This window comes from Pipistrellus hanaki (assembly GCF_964339955.1).
Source record: "Pipistrellus hanaki genome assembly, chromosome: 19".
Lineage (NCBI taxonomy): Eukaryota > Metazoa > Chordata > Mammalia > Chiroptera > Vespertilionidae > Pipistrellus > Pipistrellus hanaki.
The window spans coordinates 8,984,001-9,005,108 of record NC_140521.1 but is presented as its reverse complement, the minus strand read 5'-3'; the positions used below and the strand labels follow the sequence as shown (position 1 = coordinate 9,005,108).

Here is a 21,108-nt window from a genome sequence, read left to right as displayed (position 1 = left end):
GAATCACTGCCATGTCGCGAGGACGCTCACGCAGCCCTGTGGGGAGTCCACATGGCGTGGAACTGAGACTTCCTGGCAACGGCCGTGTGACTGAACCATCTTGGAAGCAGAGCCTCTGCCCGCACTGGCCTTCGTCCGACCTCATGAGAGACCCTGGGCAAGATCTATCTGCTCAGTTGTTCCCAAATTCCAGCCCCTCAGAAACTATCCTATACAATAAAGAGGTAATATGCAAATTGACCCTCATGCCATCGCACAAGATGGCCGCCCCCATGTTGTCAAAGATGGCCACCATAAGATAGCCAGCAGGGGAGGGCAGTTGGGGGTGACCAGGCCAACAGGGGAGGGCAGTTGGGGGCGACTGGACCAGCAGGGGAGGGCAGGGGCGACTGGACCAGCAGGGGAGGGCAGCTGAAGGCAACCAGGCCTGCAGGAGAGGGCAGTTAGGGATGACCGAGCCAGCAGGGGAGGACAGTTAGGGTGACTGGAATGCAGGGGAGGGCAATTAGGGGTGACCAGGCTGGCAGGGGAGGGCAGTTGGGGATGATCAGGCCTGCGAGAGAGGGCAGTTAGAGGTGACCAGGATGGCAGGGGAGGGAGATTGGGGCCAATCGGGCCAGCAGGGGAGCAGTTAGGCGTCAATCAGGCTGACGGGAGTGGTTAGGGGGTGATCAGGCTGGCAGGCAGGCGAGTGGTTGGGAGTCAGCAGTCCCGGACTATGAGAGGGATTGGGCCTAACCTGTCAGTTGGACATCCCCCGAGGGGTCCCAGATTGGAGAGGGTACAGGCTGGGCTGAGGGACACCCTCCCATACACAGTGCACGAATTTCATGTACCAGGCCTCCAGTGGGATAATAAATGTCTATTGTTTGAGGTCACTAATGTTGGAGCAATGTTATGCAGCAACAGGTAACAGCACCTACAATATAGATTTTAAAACAAAAATCCAAGTCCTACCGAAGCCTGGCTCTAAAAAAAAATGAACAATGGGCAGGTGCAAAGGAAACCTCAGGTGCTTCACCTCAGAGACCCAGTTTGTTCTGCTGCACAGACCCCTCCCAAGACCCCTGCTGGCCCAGTGGCTGGAGGCAGGCACACCTACGAGGACAGCGGCCCCAGGGCAAGCCACTGGGGACAGGGCAGACTCAGGAAGTCACGGGCCACACTCGGAGCGTTTGGGGAGCTGGAGAAGCAGCAGCTCGTGCCTCGCGGCAGTGGCTACAGAAGGAGAGAAGCAGGGCTGAGGACAGGGGAAGGCGTGTCCGAGGAAACCCTCGCATTGGGGGTGCCTGGAACTGGCCGCTGCCACCGCACCCATTCAGCATCTGTCAAGAACTGGTTGTGTCAGGTCAGAAACACCCAGGGAGACACAGCACCGTTTACTCTCTTGCCTTAGGTCACGCTAGTGTTTTCGTCAACGTGTTGAAACTTGAATCTTGGCTCCAGCAAAGGACAATTACCGACAAGAATGATAAGCCGTGGGGAGGCTCGCCTGGCCCACACACTCTTAGGCTGCTCACAGGGCTGCCTGCTTTCTGGCACCCACAGGCACCGCTCCCTGGGGAGGGGCAGCCGGTGCTCCACCTGACCCCGTGGCACAGAGGTCTCAGTCTCTTCTCTGCCCTTGGGTGACGTCTCTCCTGACACCCACAGATAACTCTCACCAAGCCCCACTCCCGTGACAGCGATGGCGGGCGGATTCAGGCAGGGACGCCAGGCCTGCATGGGAGCGAGAGCCCCCACGTGGAGGTCTCTGCTGCTGTCAGACGCTGCACTGCTCCTTCCCCGCCAACAGGTGGCGCTGGCTTCCTGCCGGAACTCGGGCGAGGCGGGGCCTGCAGGCTCTGCAGAGGACAATGGCTGCCTGTCTCAGGCCTCTGGTGGGGGCCAGAGGAGGGTGTGCTGGAATGGCTGGGGGGCAGGGAACCTGGGAAAAGAGCCGCGGACCAGGACAGAAGGGCCTGGCGCTACTGCGGGAAAAGGCTGTTTTCCTCTTTTCCTGGCCTGTTCCTGGCTTTGCCCTCAGTGCTCCCTCTCATGCTGATACAGGCATACCTTGTTTTATTATGCTTTGCGTTACTGTGTGCTTGTCAAATGTTGCATTTTTTTTTTTAATAAACCGAAGGCAAGATCATTCCCCAACCCCAGAAAAAGATTATGACTTGCTCTGTAGTGGTGGCTGGAATCGAATCCTCCGTGTCTCGGAGGTGTGCCTGCAATTAAGTGATGTGAGGGAGGTGCTAGTGAAAGCACTGCATAAATGAACCAGTGCTGTACGCCTTAAACTCACACAGTGTGATGTGTCAATTACATCTCAATTAAAAACTAATAAAATAACACGGTCAGATAGGAAACGGCAAAGGAAGGAGAATCTGCTGAGGCCCCAGAGCCCACTCCGTCTTCTGCATCCCACTGGCTCCAGCCGGGCCTGCGGCCGGAGCTGCCCCGTTCACTGGGGAGCACAGAGCCACCGCGAGCTGGCCCCCAGCCCGGCCCACCGCGCAGCCCGCCGCAGGCCCCGGCCCAGCAGCCCTGGCTTGCTGTAGTTCTGGTCTGACCCGAGCGGGTACTAGGGTGAAATGTGATAGACAGGAATGACGAGGAACATGAAAGAAGACATGCAAAGTAAGAGCTCTGCCTCTTCAGGAGAAGGCTCACTCTCTGTCTTGGGTCCCTCTTTAAAAAAAAAAAAATATATATATATATATATATATATATATATATATATATATATTATTGATTTTTCACAGAGAGGAAGGGAGAGGGATAGAGAAGCTAGAAACATCGATGAGAGAGAAACATCAATCAGCTGCCTCTTGCACACCCCCTACTGGGGATGTGCCCGCAACCAAGGTACATGCCCTCGACTGGAATCAAACCTGGGACCCTTCAATCTGCAGGTCGACGCTCTCTCCACCGAGCCAAAGCGGTTTGGGGTCAGGTCCCTCTTGTTGCATGGCGTGGGCCGCCCCGCTGACCACTGTCCAGGGGGAGGCTGACTCCCCAAGCTCGCACGGGAACCCACTGCATCTCCACTGCCGGGCCGAGTCAGCCTGGGCCAGGGGCCCGGCTCTGGCATGTCCTCTCCGCTGGACATCAAGGCTGCCTCTGGGACCCGCACCCACGGCACCGCAGGGCGATGAGGTCGGTGAGGCAGAACAGAGCGTGACGGAGCAGCGGGACCTCGGTGTCCTCCGCTGTAACACGGGCCACACACGCACACCGTTCACCCGGCTGTCTGGAAGCCCGGCGATGGCCGGGAGCGCTTGCTCTGCATCCTGCGCCCCTGCCCCGTCCTGAGCCCACGCACACAGCCACGTGCTGCCACCCGCCTTCCCGCCGGCACACGGCCAAGGCCTGGAAGCCAGGGAGCCCTGCCTCCTCCCGCTCCGGTGCTCGCCGGCAGCCTGTCCCTTGTCTGGCTGGCGAGCCGGCTGCCTGCTGAGCCCGGGGTCCCGATAAAGAGGAGGACTCACGGGTCACAGGGGCCTTTCCCTCCTCCGCTTCCTCGCCGTCCTCCTCCTCCGGCCCGGGCAGCTTCCTGAACTCGGAGAGGTCCGTCCGCAGCAGCTGGGATACGGCTTCATGGGCCAGCGATGCAGCCAGGGGCGGCGGGGCGTTCCTGGGACGGGAGAGACGGGAGCTGGGAAGGCGCCTCGGCAGAAGCCGGCGTCAGAGAAAGCCCTCAGGCCCCTTCCGCCCAGGGAAGCCCCGCAGGAGGCGGCAGCCACTACTTGCGCCCCAACCGGGGGCCACACGAGCAGGTCAACCTCTTGTCCTTGGGGAGCCGACGTCCACCTGACGCCCTCTCCTGGGGCCTGTGCTGCTCCAGACGTGGGCCGGGGTGGGGTGGGGGGCGGAGGTGTCACAGACTTGTGGGCGGTGTCCACTGGCCTCCACGGCCAGGCCAGACCAACTGTCCAACGTTCAGTCTGATGACAGGTGCCTGGTCATCAGTACTAGCTGGGGACCTCTGGGAGTTGGGGAGCTTGTGGGTTGAACCGTGGCCTTCAAAATGCATAGATTGAGTTCTAATCCCCAGGGCCTCGGAATGTGATCTTGTTTGGAAATAAGCTGGTTGCAGATGTAATTAGTTAAGATGAGGTCACCCCTAATCCAGTAACATTGGTGTCCTTATCAAAAGGGGAAATTGGGACATAGACACAGACACACACACACACACACACACACAATGCTGTGAGGATGAAAGCAGGGACTGGAGTGATGAACCTACAAGCCAAGGGCGGCCAACAACCACCAGAAGGAACCAGCCTTGCTGGCACCTTGATCTTGGGCTTCCAGCCTCCAGAACCGAGACAACACATTACTGTCGGTTAGGGCGCCAAGCCTGTGGTCCCTCATCACGGCCACCCCAGAAAACAACCAACAAACAAAGCACCGTGGGACCCTCGGGCTGTGCTTAGAAGGCTGGGCGGCGCATGGCTCAAGGGGGGTCCCTGGCCCATCAGAGCAGCTGGTACAAGGGGCGGCTGAGGGTAGGGGGGCAGAAAACGGGCCATGACCTCGGTGAGCTTTGAAGAGGGATGTGCCTGATGGGCTGGGCCTCTCCGGCCTCCCCCCTCAGGGTGGACGAAGGGTAAACGCTGCGAGGAGGCCAAGGCCCTGGCGGAACAGCACCTGGCGGCGGCCAGGAGGGGACGGAGCAGGCGCTCAACCGGGGACTGGACAGGCCCCTCGTCCACAGTGAGTCTCGGGTCCGGCTGAGGCCAAGAGGCCTGAACGGGAGACGGGGCCTCTGAGTGAACGGGGGTGAGGGATCGAGCGTGAAGGAGCTCGCCGGGGCAGTCAGCAGCTGGAGGGCCGGGACAGCCGGAGAGGTGGCTGCCCAGGGCCACGGAGGAATAGCTCTGGAAGGCAAGACTTGTTGAGTGCTGCGACGATCCCAGCCAGCCCCTCCCCAGATCAGAACTGTGGGGAGGGCGTGGGCAGGAGCGGGAAAGCCAATGGAGGGAGGAGATGGGACTTGGGGCTCAGGAAGAGGGACGAGTAAGTGGCAGCTCCTAGGAAGTCGTGGGGATGAAGAGACTGAGGCCAGTGGGGAAGGACTAGAGAATTCTGCCACAAGACACTTTCCCACGCCTGCCTGCCTGCCTGCCTGCTTGCCCAGCCTCCCACACCATGTTCCTGGCAAGCATTTCGTGGCTCCCCCAGACACAGGGGTCGCCACCCCAGATACCCCACAGCCTTAAGAATATATCTTGCCCTAGCCGGTTGCTCAATGGTTAGAGCATCAGCCCACGGACTGAAGGATCATGGGTTCTATTCCAGTCAAGGGCACGCACCTTGGTTGCAGGTTCGATACCCTGGCCCCAGGTGCGGGGGCACATGCAGGAGGCAGCCAATCGATGTTTCTCTCTCATATCAGTGTCTCTCTTCCTCTCTCTCTCTCCCACCCTTCCACTCTCTAAAAATCAACGGGGGAAAAAAACAACCACCCTCGAGTGAGGATTAACGAAACAAAATAAAGAATATATCCTGCTGAGGCCGGTTTGGCTCAGTGGGTAGTCCCAGGTTCGATTCTGGTCAAGGGCGTGCGCATTGGTTGCAGGCATATCCCCGCTAGGAGGTGTGCAGGAGGCAGCTGGTCGATGTTTCTCTCTCATCGATGTTTCTAGCTCTCTATCCCTCTCCCTTCCTCTCTGTAAAAAATCAATACATATATTTAAAAAAATAATAATAATAATATATCCTGACCCCAGAATCTGCCTCCTCACCAGTGGGAGCCCCCTGCAGGCTGGAGGATGTGTGTTCACCCCCCTGTGCCTTTCCCTGAGGCCTGGGGACCCTGGTCCAGGGCGGGCGGGCGGGCGGGCGGGCGGCCTGTGGTTCTCTGCTGGGCTGACAACACGGGGCTTCACCCGGAGGGCAAGGCCCTCGCACAGCCTGGCGGACAGGTCATGTCCCTTTGGGGCCGAGCACCTGTGATGTCTACAGATGACCTCAGGAATCTGCCCGGATGAATGAGAGGGCGGCTCAGGGGGAGGAGCCTCTGGCACTCACTGCCTTTGAAAAACAACCAGTCAAGACATGAGAAATGAGCTCCTCTGCTATTTGGGGATTTCCTGCCCACCGCCGGGTTTTCCTCTTTCAGGGCAGGGAGAAGGGGCGGCTGCACCCGGGAGGTCGGGCTGCACCCTCCTGCAGGCCCTCTGAAGTCCCGCTGAGGCGGCCACCGAGCTTCCTTCCGGCCGCGGGGACCCAGACAATGCCTGGCCGCGGGCCACAGGCTGGCTTCCTGGATGCCCCTCCCGCCTCTCCGGGGGTCCCCGCCCCCCACACTCTCAAGGCTCTCAGGCCCCCAGTCAGTCCGGGCTGCTAACACAAGATGCAGTGAAGGGACAGGTGTGTGTGTGCAAGGACCAGGGAGCCGACAAACGCTCTAGTCCCGCCCACTTATCTTCAAGGAGTTTCTAGTTTATTATTTTTTAAATATATTTTATTGGGGTTTTTTTTTCTTTTTTTACAGAGAGAGGAAGGGAAAGGGATAGAAAGTCAGAAACATTGATGAGAAAGAAACATCAATCAGCCGCCTCCTGCACCCCCCCACACTCCCCCCCCCCCCCCCCCCCGAATATGTGCCCGCAACCAACGTACATGCCCTTGACGGAATCGAACCTGGGACCCTTCAGTCCGCAGGCCGACGCTCTATCCACTGAGTCAAATGGGTCAGGGCTGGAGTTTCTAGTTTAGCAGCAGGGATGAAAAGGCACATAAATAATACAGTGTAAGGTGCACACCGCTTGGGGACCTGAGATGTAACATGGAACTAGTTGCTCACAACTGGGGAAAGACAGGATAGAAATTGTCACACCCTTGACCTCAGTGATCTGACGTCCAGTCAGTGTCGTAAAAGAGAGCATTTACAATCTGAACAAACTCACGGACCAATGCGCCCGGGGCCCCCTTCACCCAAGCGCCGGCCCGCAGGCTCGAGCTCCAGGAACGGGAGCCCGGGTGGGACGCTCCTGACATCACGCAGTGAAGACAGCATGCCAACATCTGCATTTACGTAGGAAAGAACAACTAGAAAAAGACAAATAGAACTAAAAATAAATCCACTAAGATGGCTGGAAAATATGTGACTAAAATATTACACGTTGCCCTGACTGGTTTGGCTCAGTGGATAGAGCGTCGATCGGCCTGTAGATGGAAGGGTCCCGGGTTTGATTCTGGTCAAGGGCACATGCCCGGGCTGTGGGTTCCATCCTCAAAAGCGGGGCGTGCAGGAGGCAGCCAATCAATGATTCTCCTCATCACTGATGTTCCTATCTCTCTCTCCCTCTCCCTTCCTCTCTGAAATCAATAGAACTATATTTTTTAAAAGTTGGATACATTTAAAAAAATAATAAATAAAGTATTACACTTTCAGGTGCTCTGAGGTGGATTCTCAGAGGCCAGCACTACCCCTGCAGCCTCCCAGCCGCCCGGCCTCTCTGTCACCAACAGCCTCAGGCCTGCTCTGTCATCCTGCTAATTAACGGGGTGCCCGTTTAATGCCTGAGCCCAGGGCCTGTTGCTGGGCTCCAGGAGCCCCACTCCACCTCAAGGAAGTCCTGCTGTTCCCTACACTTACCCTGAGGACATGGAAACTCGCTCCCCCAAGGCCCTGAGCCCCACGGAGCCTGTGGACAGTTCCTGACTGCTCCAGCTCAGACCCCTTTCTGGGCAGGAGGGCGGCCACCTGCTCCTGCTCGGCCACCCTCCTCTTCCTAACCAACCCCTTCCTCTCCCCCCCCCCCACCCCCCCTGCCATCTCCCCTGCTCTGGAGCAAAACCAGCCCCACCCATCCTGGGTGCTCCCCGACTTGCACATCCCTTCTCGGAGCCCTCTCCTTCCTGACCTGGGACCCGATTCAGGTTGGTGCCCGCCCCGGGTCCCAGAGGCCCAGCTGTTCCTCTCTGTCCCCACGGGCATGTCGTCCTTGGCACGCAGTGTCCTCTTGCTCTCCTCGGCCTGGTCAGCAGAGGTGCCTTCTTCCCACAACCCCAGCCCCCCTCACCCCTGCATTTCCCTGCTCCCCTGCGAGTGCGCAGCTGCGCCTGGCGGCTCCCTCTCCTCCTGCCTTCGTGCTCCCGGCCCCGAGGGAGGCAGACCTCTGGGAGCCCTCCCGTCTCCCACCCCCCGAGCACCCGTCCAGCACCCTCAGGTCCCAGGCCTGCTCCGCCCCACCTGCCTCTAAAACATTTCCTCAAAGCCAAACCCGCTGGCAACCTCCTCTGCACTCGCCATCCCGAGGGACACGTCGCTGGGCCTTCTCTCCTAAGCTCCGTGGGACCAGCCGTGGGGGATGCTGGGATGGACGTGGCCCGGAAGCCGGCCCACAATGGGGGCCTTTGTGCTCAGCAACCCAGGCTCCCGCACAGCAGAGCGGGCAGTTCACTGGGGGGCGGGAGGGGGCGGGGGGAATGGAGCTGACCTGTCACACAGGAAGCACATGGAGGCCAGGGCCGGGCCCTGATTTCAGGAGTGATGCAGAGACTTAGGGACTCTGGGTGTGGTCCTTTGAGGAAGGATGAGTGTCACAGGCCATAAGCCTCACCCTATCCTTTCCATTCCCCCCCCCGAGATCTGCTAACTGGCTGTGCTCCCTTTCTGTGGCTCGGCTTCCTCGCCTGTGAGACGGGGGAAACACCACCACGCTGCTCGGTGGGGCAGCGTGACCTGCATGCAGGGCACATGGCCAGGCCCTGCCTCAACATGGAGGCCCCGGCCAGCCTCCTAGCCCTTCTGGCCTCTGTCTCCCCATCCGCAAAACGGGACAGAAACAGGGCCTGCTGCTTGGCACCTGTCACGAATTGAATCGTGCCCTCCAGAGGATATGCTGGAGTCCCAACCTGCGGTGGCTCACAGTGTGACCTTATTTGGAATCAGGGTCTTTGCAGGTCAGACTGGGGCAGGGTGGGCCCCACGTCCAGTAGGACTGGCACCCTTACAAGAAGGGGACGCACAGAGAGACAGGGAGAGACGCCACCGAGAAGGGCCTGGAGCAGGTCCTGGCTGACAGCCTGTCCGAGAGCATCCCCTGCTGACACGATCTCTCACCTCCAGCCTCCAGAGCTGGGACAGCACATGTGTGTGCTCCAGGCCACGGAGCCCGCGGTGCTCCGACACGGCTGCCCTCGGACCAACACGGCGCTGTCACGGGGATTCGCACAGGGAAGGATGTGCGGGGGCAATGCCAGGTTCAAGGCCGGCCTGCGGCCCGTGCCATGCCCCGCCCTCTGTCCCGCGCTGTCCCCGCCCGGTGGGTGGGCGCGGCCTACCTGCTGCTCAGGAAGCCCAGGGCCAGCTCGGCCAGCTCGCCCTCCACCTCCTCGGGGCTCAGCACCGTCCCCGGGACCTTCCACGGCAAAGCGCCCTCGGCGCTCAGCGGGGCCGGGAAGTCGCGCAGAAACTCGTCCAGGAAGCCGGGGGTCTCCTCCGCCATCTGGCCGCTCTGCTCTGGGGCTCCAGAGGCCATGCCCAGAGCATCCCGGGGGGCCTGTTGCCAGGGTTCCAGGCAGGCTTCACTCTAGGGAGAGACAGGAGGGTCAGCAAGAACAGGAAGCACTGGGTGCCCTGCTGGGGGGTCTTTGGGCCCCGCAGTGCCGACGCCAGGTCTCCAGCACCTCCGGGCGTCAGACAGCAGGTGTCACACCACGCCCGGGGCTCAGGGCGGAAGGGCAGGGCCACCCAGTTTCCCACCCAGCTCAGGGGGCCCAAGTAAGCCGGTGGCACAACCCAGGCTGGTCTGATCGGAGAGGGATGCGGAAAGCGGCTTCAGGGGAGGGAGCCCGGAGCAGCACCTGCATGGATGTCCTAAGGAGGCTGCGTTACTGGCAGAGATGGCCAGCATGGCCAGTGGTGGGCAGGAGAGGGAACTGGGACCAGGCCACTGAGGCAGGTCAATGTGGCAGGTGAGGGGGTCCAACCTGACCTTAGGGCCCTGGGCACCCGGGAGGTGAGGAAGTGATGGAAGCAGCTCTGTGGGCCTGAAAGTGGTACCCAGAGGGTGGGTGAAGGGTCACCTGTTGGACAGGGTGGTGGCAGAGCCCACATGCCGGAGAGAGCTGGCCCTGGGCCACTCCAGAAGGCACCAGGCTGTGGGGTGCCCAAGGGCGTGGCAGGAGGGAAGAGAGGATTAACCAGGGACAATCAGGAGAGTCTGGGATGTGGGCACCCCAGTAAGTTCTCTCCATCAGCTGGCAGGCAGGCACAGGCCACGGACCCGCCCGTCCCGGCATAGCTCCAGCCTCCAGGGCCCTCCTCCCAGCAACCTCAGGAAGGCAGAGGGCTTCCCGGCTCCAGCCTGTGCATTACCTAACACACTCCCGGGAGCCAGGACGAGCCCCCATTCCCCGGGTGGGAACCCTGCAGCTTGGGGAGGGGCAGTCCTTGGCCCAAGAATAGATGATGGGGTCACGGGGGGATTCTGGAGCCCACGCTCATCACCCCTCCCTTCCCTCACCCCCCACTTCTCTCACGTCTGGAAGGTGTCACTCACCCCCATCTGTCACCCCAATGAGGGACTCTGGCTCCTTTCCCCCAGCTGAGAGCCACCCTCTCCACCTCAAACCCGGCCCCTCCCTCCCTCCTCCCCCAGCCTGTGTGGCTCAGTTTGTATGCCAGCAGAGGCCCTGTCTGTCAGACAACCAATGGCCCCAAGGGTCCACTGGACTTCCGCCTCCTACTCACAGCCCTCCAGGACCAAACCGTCCCATAGGTCTCCATCCCCTGCCCCCAGGGTCGGCCTGTGCCCCTCCCTTCACAACACACACACCTGGGCAGTCACCTCCCACCGCCACCTGCTCCTACAGGCTGGCTCCTCACTCTTGCCCCTTGCTCTCTTCCTCTCCTTAGCATCCAGGCTGAGAGACTTTCTCTGGGAATGAATTCCACCAATGTATCCCCCAGAAAAATAGTATATATTTTTTTAATGTATTAATTTTGAGAGAAAGAGAGACATTGATGTGAGAGAGAAACATCGATTGGTTGACTCCTACTACACGCCCAACCAGGGACTGAACCCACACACCTGGTATGTACCCTGACGGGAATCGAACCTGCTACCTTTCAGTGCACGGGGCGAAACTCACAGCAGCCTGGGCAAGAGTTAATTTTTAAAAGTAGACACACAGAAATCATGTAGAGCCCTAACCGGTTTGGCTCAGTGGATAGACCGTCGGCCTGCAGACTGAAGGGTCCCAAGTTCGATTCCGGTCAAGGGGATGCACCTTGGTTGCAGGCACATCCCCAGTAGGGGGGTGTGCAGGAGGCAGCTGATTGATATTTCTCTCTCATCAATGTTTCTTTCTATCCCTCTCCTTTCATCTCTGTAGAAAGTCAATAAATATATTAAAAGAAAGAAAGAAAGAAAGAAATAATGTAGAAATGGGGCCACGTGTGATAGGACAGACTTAAGTTCATTGTTATCCTTCCATCTACTCATTAGTAGAAGCGGATACAGTGCAACCCCAGATTACAAAGGCAAAGGGTTAAAAGCTCAAGAGTGTAAACTGGCCAAGACCGGTTTAGCTCAATGGATAGAGCGTTGGCTTGGGGACTGAAGGGTCCCAGGTTCGATTCCGGTCAAGGGCATGTACCTTGGTTGCGGGCATATCCCCAGTAGGGGGTGTGCAAGAGGCAGCTGATCGATGACTCTCTCTCATCGATGTTTCCAACTCTCTATCTCTCTCCCTTCCTCTCTGTACAAAATCAATAAAAATATATCTTAAAAAAAAAAAAAAAAAGAGTGTAAACTGGAGAAGGGAGACTGCTGCATTGCAACCACCAGGGTAAGACTGTGACACGGGGAGGTCAGGAAAGTCTGGGGTCAAGAAAGCGGGGTGGTGAGGGCCAGCTTGGGAGGAGGACGGCCAGCCAGGCCCCCGCCAGGGCCACAGACACAAGAATCCGGCCGATGACGACAACAAGAGGACAGCAAGCATTTCCCAGCGGGCTGGGCCACCTCCGGGCAGAAAGTCCCGGCCTCCTGTTGCTTAGAGAAGAGAAATGAGTGTAAGGCCAAGCTGCCCCAAGCAGCACCGAGGGTCCCGGGTCGGGCTGGGAAAGGCTGAGCCCAGAAACAAATACTCCGCAGGATCCGAACAACGAGACAGCGTCCTCACTGACCCCCCGGGAGGCACGGGAGGGCCCCCGTTGGAGAGGCCTGGCCGCCAGCATGAAGGACAGAGTTCAAGGCCCTTCACCTTTGACCTCGCTCGCTGGTGGTGGCGCTGCTGGACGCTCGGTAACACGGGAGCCTCCTGGCCTTGGGGCACTGTTTTCTATGCCAGGAACCCTATCCCCTCCTGAGAGCCCGTTTCCCTTGGGGCTTCAGGGGCCCGTCTCTCTGCACCGCAGCCCTGCAGACCTGGTCTCTGCCTCAGCCCTGCTCACCAACAGGGGGCTGCGGTCGTGTGCCCTGTGCCCAGTGCCCCACCCCCAGGGTCCGGTGTGGGCCTGGACAGCAGCCTGAGGGGGCGGGGAGGGTCCAGAGGGGTTGGCCTGCAGCCCGGGGTGCGGGCTGGCTTACTCTGAGGCCTGCACCAGCTCCGCTCCTTGGCCACGCAGGTGGGTGGCCCAGAGCCGCCCACCCTGCCTGCTGTGTCTGCATCCCCCGGAGGAGGCGAGACGCAAGGAGAGGAACCAGGACACGGTTTCCGTTCTCTGGGGCCCAGCTGGTTTGTGACACACGAGTAATTTCCTTCCCGGCCCTTCCTTTTCTCAACAAACTCCCGGCTCCGGGCTGGAGTCACATGGATATGAGCAAAACAACCCCAGCCTTTGGGAGCCTGGGGCCTAGAGATAAAGGATGAAGAGGGGAGGAGGGGGGGGAGTGAGGGGCCGGGTGTCAAGGAACTCCTAACCCAAAGGGGGATCCAGAGGTGGCCCTGGGAAGGCCAGGAGGATGATGCTGTGGCCCTGAGCTCTCAGGGGACCAACTGAGGAGACAGTGTCCGGAACCACGCAGGCCCAGGCGCAGGCCCAGGCCAGGCCAGGCCCAGGCAGCGCAGGGTGAGGCGGCGCTGAGGCTGGTGCAGGGATGTTCATGGGTGTGTGTAAGTCACCAAAGATCCAGGGTGAGCATGGAAGGATACTGAGCCTCCAGCCCCCAGAGCCACCTGCCTCAAACAGTCCGGCTAACGCTGGCTCCTCAAACGACGCCCCTCTGCACCGAGTGACCGAGTGACCTTGCTGCCAGCTAACGCCTGCCCACAGGTGCATCACCTCCCAACACCCTGCTGTCCCTGCTTAATACAGGCAGGGGCTGCAGCATGAGGGCCAGCTAACGTGCCCAATGTCCCCCCATGGGGTTCGTGACCACTGGCCCCAAGTGCAACGGAAACCCCGCCCATCCTGCCTCGGCCAGCAGCCCCAACTCGGCCTCTCTCATGGCCCCGTTCTCCATCTCTGTGCCCCTGGCGCGGGCCCCGCCCTCGCCTCCGTGCTCCGGGGCCTGGCTGGAGGGCGGCGAGACCTCTCTAGCCCAAACACCACCGAGGCCAGCCCCCTGCCTTCTGTGGCTTCAGAACACGCTTGCTGGCAGCTGGCTTGTAAAAAGTCCGTTTTCCCCCCATTTAAAATACCGGCTCTCCTCCAGTTCACTCGTTTTAACTCATAAGCTCAGCGAACACTTATTTGTACAATTGCCATTTTTCTAGGTCTGGACAAAATACTTGTTGAGTCCTGCTTGACTTCAGAAACCTCGTGGGGGGAAGGGGGGCGAAGATAGCAATCTTCAGAAAGGGGAATCGCATCACGGTTACAAAACGACGGTGTTCATGGTTTAAAATATTTCTGCAAAAAAAGAATCTTCTTTCTTTGCTCTGACAAATTATTGGAAGAGTTTGTAAATGCATCCAGGTCTTTTCATATAGATCACACACACACACACACACACACACACACACAGTGTATATGTACATAAATATACGTAATTTGTATATATACATATATAAATTTTGTGGTAAAACACATACAACACATAACTGACCATTCTACCCATTTTTACGGGAAGTTTTGTGGCATTGTTGAGCAACCACCACCACTTTCACAGGCTTGGCCTCCTCACTAGATCGTAAGCTCCCCGAGGTCAGGAAGCCCACCCCGCCCCCTCAGGGGCTAACACTGCCCTGTGCACCCCGGGCAGCCCGCAGGTGTGATGGCAGCGGGAGGGGCCGGCTTCCTGCCACCACCAGTGGGTGGAGTGGGCTGCGAGGTGCGGCCTGAGGCCGGGAACCTTCACAGAGAAAGCTGAAACCCTCCCTGGGACACGGACACGGCGGGCAGCGGAGAAAGGCTTTTAAGGCAGGGCTGGCATCCGGCGGGATCTCGGGGGAATTCTCCCAAGGAACTCGTGTGGAGGCTGATGGCTTTCACAGCGGCATCTCTGTTTGTTTACCTCCGACCGCTAAGCAGAAAGCACAAGCCGTTCGTTCGGCCACGTGGCCGGCGAAGAAACAGGCTCAGGGACGGTGCACAGCCCCCTGAGGTCCCTGGGATCAAAGATGCCCTTATTCCTTATTCTAGCTCCACCTGGGCTGCAGGAGGAGTGAAACCTGACAACGGGACGGACATGAGCATAAAGGCCAGAAGGGAGCGGGCGATGGCCTCAGAGTGAGTGCCGGCCCTCAGAGTGTCTCTGGCCAAGTGGGAGCACAGCTGGGAGCACAGCCCCACCCAAAGACGGGGCCCCGGGGAATGCCATGAGGACGTGTGTCACTCAGGATGTGTGCCTGGCTGGGGGGGGGGGGGGGGGGGGGAGTCCATCACCATCCACTGGGCCCCACCCTGCCAGGCCCTGCACTGAAACCCTTACAACCAGAGCAGCCAGAACCCGGGAGGGCGCTGCTTCTCCCTCCTGCACAGAGAGGCCGAGGGGCTCGCCTGAGGTCGCACAGCTGCAGGGGCGGCTCCCCTGCTCCCTCTCACACGTGTCCCGCTGACGCTGCTGCAGCCCAGCCCGCGGCTTCCAGCAAAGCCCCCGAGGCACACCTGGGGGAGGGGGTGGGCGCCCCGAGGGCGGCGGCAGGCCAGGGGTGGGGGCACCGGGGCTGGGACGCGGTCCTGCAGAGGCGCAGGGGCCGGGGAGGCGGGGGTGTGGGCCGGGGGCGCGGCCCCAGCACCCCAGAGGGGGGCGGCGAGGTGGGGAGGGGCCGCACTCCGGACAAACCGACAACCCGGGGCGGCTCACCCCTCAGCAGCACCCCCCATTCTTCCTTGGCCCTCGGTCCCCACCTGGCCCTGGCCCGGCCACACCCCCGCCAGGCGCCCTGCACTCTCGGCTCCCCAGCGCCCCCCCAATTCCCCGCCTCGGGCTCCTCAGCCCCCCACTCGGCCCCCCGACCCTTTGGAGTCTCCACCTCGGCCTCCCCGCCTCGGCAGCACCCCGTCCCGCCCCTCCCGGTCCCCAGCGCCCCCACGTCACCCCTGCACCACTAGACCCCCCACCCCCACCGGAGCCCGCCCCCAGCCCCGCGCCCCGATCCCCGCGCCCCCGGTCCCCGCGGGCCTCACCTGCCACTCAGCCGCCCGCCCCGCGCTCCGTTCCGCGAGCCGCGCCGGCCGGCCCCGCCCACTTCCCGTGCCCCGGCGCCGCGGGCGTCGCGCAGGCGCAGTCCGGCCAGGGCGGGAGGATGGGGGGGGCGCGGGGGACAGGCCTCTGCTGCCCCCTGGCGGCCTCCAGGCTCGTGACCGCGGTCCTTTCATTTCAGGGGAAGAGCGGCCCTCCCGGGTTCTGGCTGCTCGCAGGGGGCTTGCTTCACTTCTCTGGCCTTGGAATGGAGGCCAGGGGACAAGAAGTCCCTATTTCACAGCGCCCACAAGTTAAGCACGTTGTGCAGCACGGATACGCGCCCGGAATATCCAGGGCCCACCATCCCTCAGGAAAGGAGGCCCAGGCCACCCACCATACTTTTTATTTTTAAAAAATATTGATTTTTTTAGAGAGGAAGAGAGAGTCAGAAACATCGATCAGTTGCCCTCCTGCACACACCCCACCGGGGATGTGCCCACAACCAAGGTACATGCCCTTGACCAGAATGGAACCTGGGACCTTTCAGTCCACAGGTAGACGCTCTATCCGCTGAGCCAAACCGGTTAGGACCACCCACCATGCTTTTAGAGACCTATACACTGAGTGGCCAGATTATTATGATCTCTGAACGCATAATAATCTAGCCACTTAGTATGTATATGTATATGTATATATGATATATATAATATATATAATATATATAATATATATTATATATATTATATATATATTTTAGAGGCCCGGTGCATGAAATCATGCATGGGTGGGGTCCGGCCAGCCTGGCCAGGGGGAGGGGACATGGGCAGCTGGCCTGCCTGCCTGCCGGTCGAACTCCCAGTCGAGGGGACAATCTGCATATTAGCCTTTTATTACATAGGATATACACTACTGAGTGGCCAGATTATTAGGCGTTCAGAGATCAAAAAAATCTGGCCACTCAAGTGTATATGTCTCTGCTGCTATGACAATTACCACAAACTGGCACAAATTCACTGACAGTTCTGGAGGTCAGAAGTCCACACGGTCTCAATGGGCCGAGTTCACGGTGTCGGCGGGTGCATTCCTCTCCGGGGCTTTGGTGGGATTCTGCTTCCTCACTTTTCCAGCTTCTGATGATGCGCCACTCCTCTGCCTGTGTCTCTCCATCCTCCGAGGAAAGACCCTTGTGGCGACATCGGCCCCCCCCCCCCCCCCCGATGACCCGGATCACCTCCCTCTTTGAAAGCAGATGAAGGCAATCTTAGGAGTAATTCCATCTGCAATCGTGATTCCTTTTTGCCACTTAGGGGCCAGAAAGATCGAGACATCTTTAGGGGCCACTTTTTTGCTAGCACAGAGGCCCACAAAAGTGATTTAACACCAAAAGAAATAGATGAACTTTTAGGTGAAAGACAAATCTTTTAGTATATAATACTGATATATTCATCTTCATATCAATGCAGTTCTAAAGTATAATTTGGGGGGGGGGAATTTTTTTTTTTTTACAGAGAGGAAGGGAGAGGGATAGAAAGTTAGAAACATCAATGATGAGAAAGAACCATTGACCAACTGCCTTCTGCACGCCCCCTGCTGGGTGGGGGTCGAGCTCACAACCCAGGCATGTGCCCTTGACCAGAATCGAACCGGGGACCCTTCCATCCACAGGCTGATGCTCTCTATCCACTGAGCCAAACCAGCCAGGGCTAAAGTATTTTTTAAATCTATTTTATGGAGGAAGGGTCCGCAATAGCTCTGTGGTGGCCCTGCCCCCGTGACCTGTGTCCGCACACTGGCCTGTGTCCTTCCTTCCCAGGAATTAAGGCCCCTGGGATGCGTCACTAAGGAAAGTTTTAGTGAAGCCAGGAACCTGGAGAACTGCGGTTGGCCAATTTGAAAGGTAACCGCCCGGGATGGGGGTGGGTCTGGAAGGCAGGGGGTGTCTGGGCAGATAAAGCGGGGTGAAGGGGGGGGTGCCTTATCCCATCCTCCTAATGACCCCTCGCCCCTCAGATCCTGTCGTCAGCAAGGCCTGAGGTGGCTACTTATAACCTGTGTGACCTTGGACATTTTTTTTTTAGGTTCCCTCCAGCCTCAGTCTCTCCCCCAGAAAAATGGGGACAATAACAAGCAACCCACCCCATAGAGTTGTGAGAACCTGCATCAGTGTTTCTCAAAGTGTGTCTGGACCAGCCGCGCGGCAGGGTGACCGTGGGGTGAAGTTTGAGAACCACGGTGTCGGTGAGGTGACACCCGGGACTGGGTCTCCCGCCCTGGCAGGTGTCTGCGGGCCTCCTCACCTGTGTCGGAGCTATTGATTCCCTCCGAGGCTGGCAGCTGGGCGAGGAGGCAGAGCAAGGCCCCGGGGCTTGGCTAGGAGCGCGCCCCTCGCTGGCACCGGGCCCAGGGCATGCCTGTGGGATTCCTCGTGCCCTGTGGCTTCTGTCCGCCCCTCCCCGTCTGCATTCCATCACACCCCAGCTCCTGAGGAGCCTCTCGGCGAGGCCCACCCCACCCCGCCAGAGCCTCTGTTCGCACAAAGCTGTGCCCAGGGCGGGCGGGCGGGCGGGCGAGGGGGAGAAGGAGCAGCACGGGGTGTGTGTGTGTGTGTGTGTGTGTGTGTGTGTGTCTCCCAAGCAGCTCAGCCTGGGTTTCCCTCCTGTCTCTGCCCCCCAACCCTGACCGAACTCTCCCTGGTCTCCAAATGTCTCCTGTTCTGGAGCCCCCACCTTCAGCCTTCTGCTTCCCCCTCACCACCCGCAGGTGGTTGTAACACCTCCCTCCTCCGGCTCTGCCACTCCCTGTGCCCTCACACACTGCCAGGCTCACCATAGAGATGGGATCGTATTAGTCCCGGGCTTTCAAACCACCACTGAGCTGCGACCTTGGGAAGGAGGTGCAAACCTCACCCCTAGACTCCAGGCCACTTGCAGTGGGGTGTCCACGTGGCCCACACCCCCACGTGAGATGTACTGCCCAGCGGATCCCCTTTACCAACCAGAGGAGCCGGAATGCCCTGACGTAACTGCCTGTCTGTGCCACCACAGGCCGCGCTTACTGGAACCAGTGTGTCTCCTGTATTGCTCCGTGGGATCTCCGTCCTCGTGTTGAATAATGTCGTAAATGTGATTAATGGGCAACAGAGTGTTACATTTGCTTATTCCTTTTTTTTTTTTTAAAGTCATCTTTTAAAATATATATTTTTTTATTGATTTCAGAGAGGAAGGGAGAGGGAGAGATAGAAACCTCAACAATGAATCATGGATAGGATCAAGCACGCAACCTGGGCATGTGCCCTTGACTGGAATCGAACCCGAGACCCTTCAGTCTGCAAGCGGACGCTCTATCCACTGAGCCAATCCAGCTAGGGCCATTTACTTATTCTTTTCACTACTTAATTCTGAAATCCATTTTATTTGGAATTTAAGGATGTATAATAAATATCATACTGCTCTATGCTGCACCCAAATTTGTAACAAAATTGGAGGGGGGAAATAAACTAACGAAGAATCAAATATTGCATTTATTAGAAATAAAACTAATAATCATAGGAAGTTTCTGTCCTTTGAGTAAACTTAAGACTGGATGCAGCTTTCTTCCCTGGCACCCAGATAAAAAAAAAAAAGCTCCTGTGATCCATGAGCCCATCTGAGCTCATATATATATATGTTGATTTCAGAGAGGAAGTGAGAGGGAGAGAGAGACAGAAACAACAACGATGAGAGAGAATCCCTGATCGGCTGCCTCCTGCTTGATTGGCATGTGTCCTTGACTGGAACCGAACCCGGGACCCTTCAGTCCGCAGGCCGATGCTCTATCCGCTGAGCCAAACCAGCCAGGGCCCAGCCGAGCTTCGCCTTGCCTAAATACATGACCAATTCGGATGACGGTCAGGGACGGGTCTCCCTAGTGTGCCTACCTGTAAGCAGGAGCGTGCTCCAGCTCGGCGGCCTCCGGGAGCCTGTGGAAAACGGGCCGATGGGAGGCACCCTGAGCTCAGGGTCTCCGAGGGAGATCAGGGGGAAGCCGCTGGGTGTGACCCAGTTCCAAGAGCAGATCCCGAGAGGGAAATCCTACAGTTTCCAGGAGGAAGGACCTTGAACTGCTGACGCTCACCTTCCCACTCCATTCTGATGTCATTTCCTTTTCCATCCAGCCTGGACGCCAGGGCCAAGCCGACCAGCCACTCACCGGCCAATGTCTTCATCCTTCTCACCCATTGGCTTGCACAGTCTATCCAACCGTGGGCCATCAAGGGCCCTTTTTGTGACAAGTGACAGGGACCAGATTCAATTTAGTTTAACCAAAACCAGGAGGACCTAACGACCTGTAGTGTCCCACATCTGGGCTCCAGTTTGTAGTGAACCCCTCTCACATCCCGCGTGGTTCCGGGTTCAGGTTCCGGGTCCAGGCCCTGGAGGCCGCCGCGCACAAATGAAAGAGACTAGAAAATGTTAACTTGGAAATACCGGGGGCCAGGCGGGAGCCCAACTCAAGGGGGAGGACTTCGCCTTGCTCTGGCTTAGGGATCCCTTTTATTAAGATCTTGGGATCCACCCATAGCTCTACTAATAGCCAATCAGCAGGGATTCACGTAAGGCTGAAAGGTGGAGGTTGCTTTAGCTGTCATTGTCTCAACTAGGCGGTGGGTGGCTGGCTCTGACCTTCCAGAGCTCCAAGGCTGAGCAGGCTCCCGGGTTCCCTGTCCACACCTCTCAGTGGGCAGCTTCCAACAATGGCCCACAAGGGTCCGTGGGTACTGACCTCGGGCGCAGCCGGTCCCAGCAGCCCACACGATGCCCGCAGCCCTGTCCGCGTACGCCCCACAACCAACCGCCCCTCCATGGAGCACCGGTCCGCTTGCTCCCGGCCCTGGGGATCGGCTGAGCCGTGTTTCTGGTCTGGACCGGCTCACCTGAAACCGAAGGTCGGCCACACCTTCCCTCACTCTCACGCCTGGCGGTTGGCTCAGCGTCGTGTTTCCCACGGGCTGGTCTGAGCTTGTTCACACGGCTCCCGGGCTCTCACAGCGGCAGGAGAAGCGGGGGGCACACCCTCTTTAAGTCTTTGCTCGCTGGCTCACGTCTCCTTGGTCGAAGCAAGGCACGCGCCGGCTTCGGCTTCCGGTGATGGAAAAACCGGACCCGGCGCTCAGTGGCAGGAACTGCGGAGTCAGCACTGCAGAGGGGTCTGCATGCCGGGATGGGGAAAGTCAGAGCACCCTTTCAGACTGTATTGGGTGATCTCTCCACCCGGCTGGTACTCTCTGCTGCCCCCCAGGAGACATCTGTGGGCAAAGAGTAAGGTGACCAGACGTCCCGATTTTGGCGGGACAGTCCCGATTTTCAACAATTTGTCCTTCGCCCCGTGGCCGTTTTAAACAAGTCCCAATTTTTGGAAAGAATGCAACGACAAGCTAGGGAACGGTGGGAGAACGGGAAGGGAGTAGACGGGTTTCGGCGGCCATGTGGCTATTTAGCCAGGATATGAGTTTTATATTATTTTTGCTAATTTTATAATGTTAAACTTTAATAATAACAAATAATTGTTGAGAACTGATTATCGAGAACAGCTTATCAAAGTTCACATTGTT

General features: G+C 58.6%; 1 protein-coding gene across 1 annotated transcript in view; it reads right to left on the bottom strand.

Moving 5' to 3' along the window:
- Positions 1 to 15,592, bottom strand: part of PPM1F (protein phosphatase, Mg2+/Mn2+ dependent 1F) — a 28,531-nt gene extending 12,939 nt beyond the window's left edge. Inside the window, exons 1-3 of the mRNA XM_084867842.1 lie at positions 15,521 to 15,592; positions 9,286 to 9,533; positions 3,477 to 3,622 (exon numbers count right to left, since the gene is read on the bottom strand). Coding sequence (XP_084723968.1) covers positions 3,477 to 3,622; positions 9,286 to 9,482 — 343 coding nt within the window. The 5' untranslated portion in view covers positions 9,483 to 9,533; positions 15,521 to 15,592. The remainder of the gene's footprint in view (positions 1 to 3,476; positions 3,623 to 9,285; positions 9,534 to 15,520) is intronic.
- Positions 15,593 to 21,108: the final 5,516 nt, after the last annotated feature.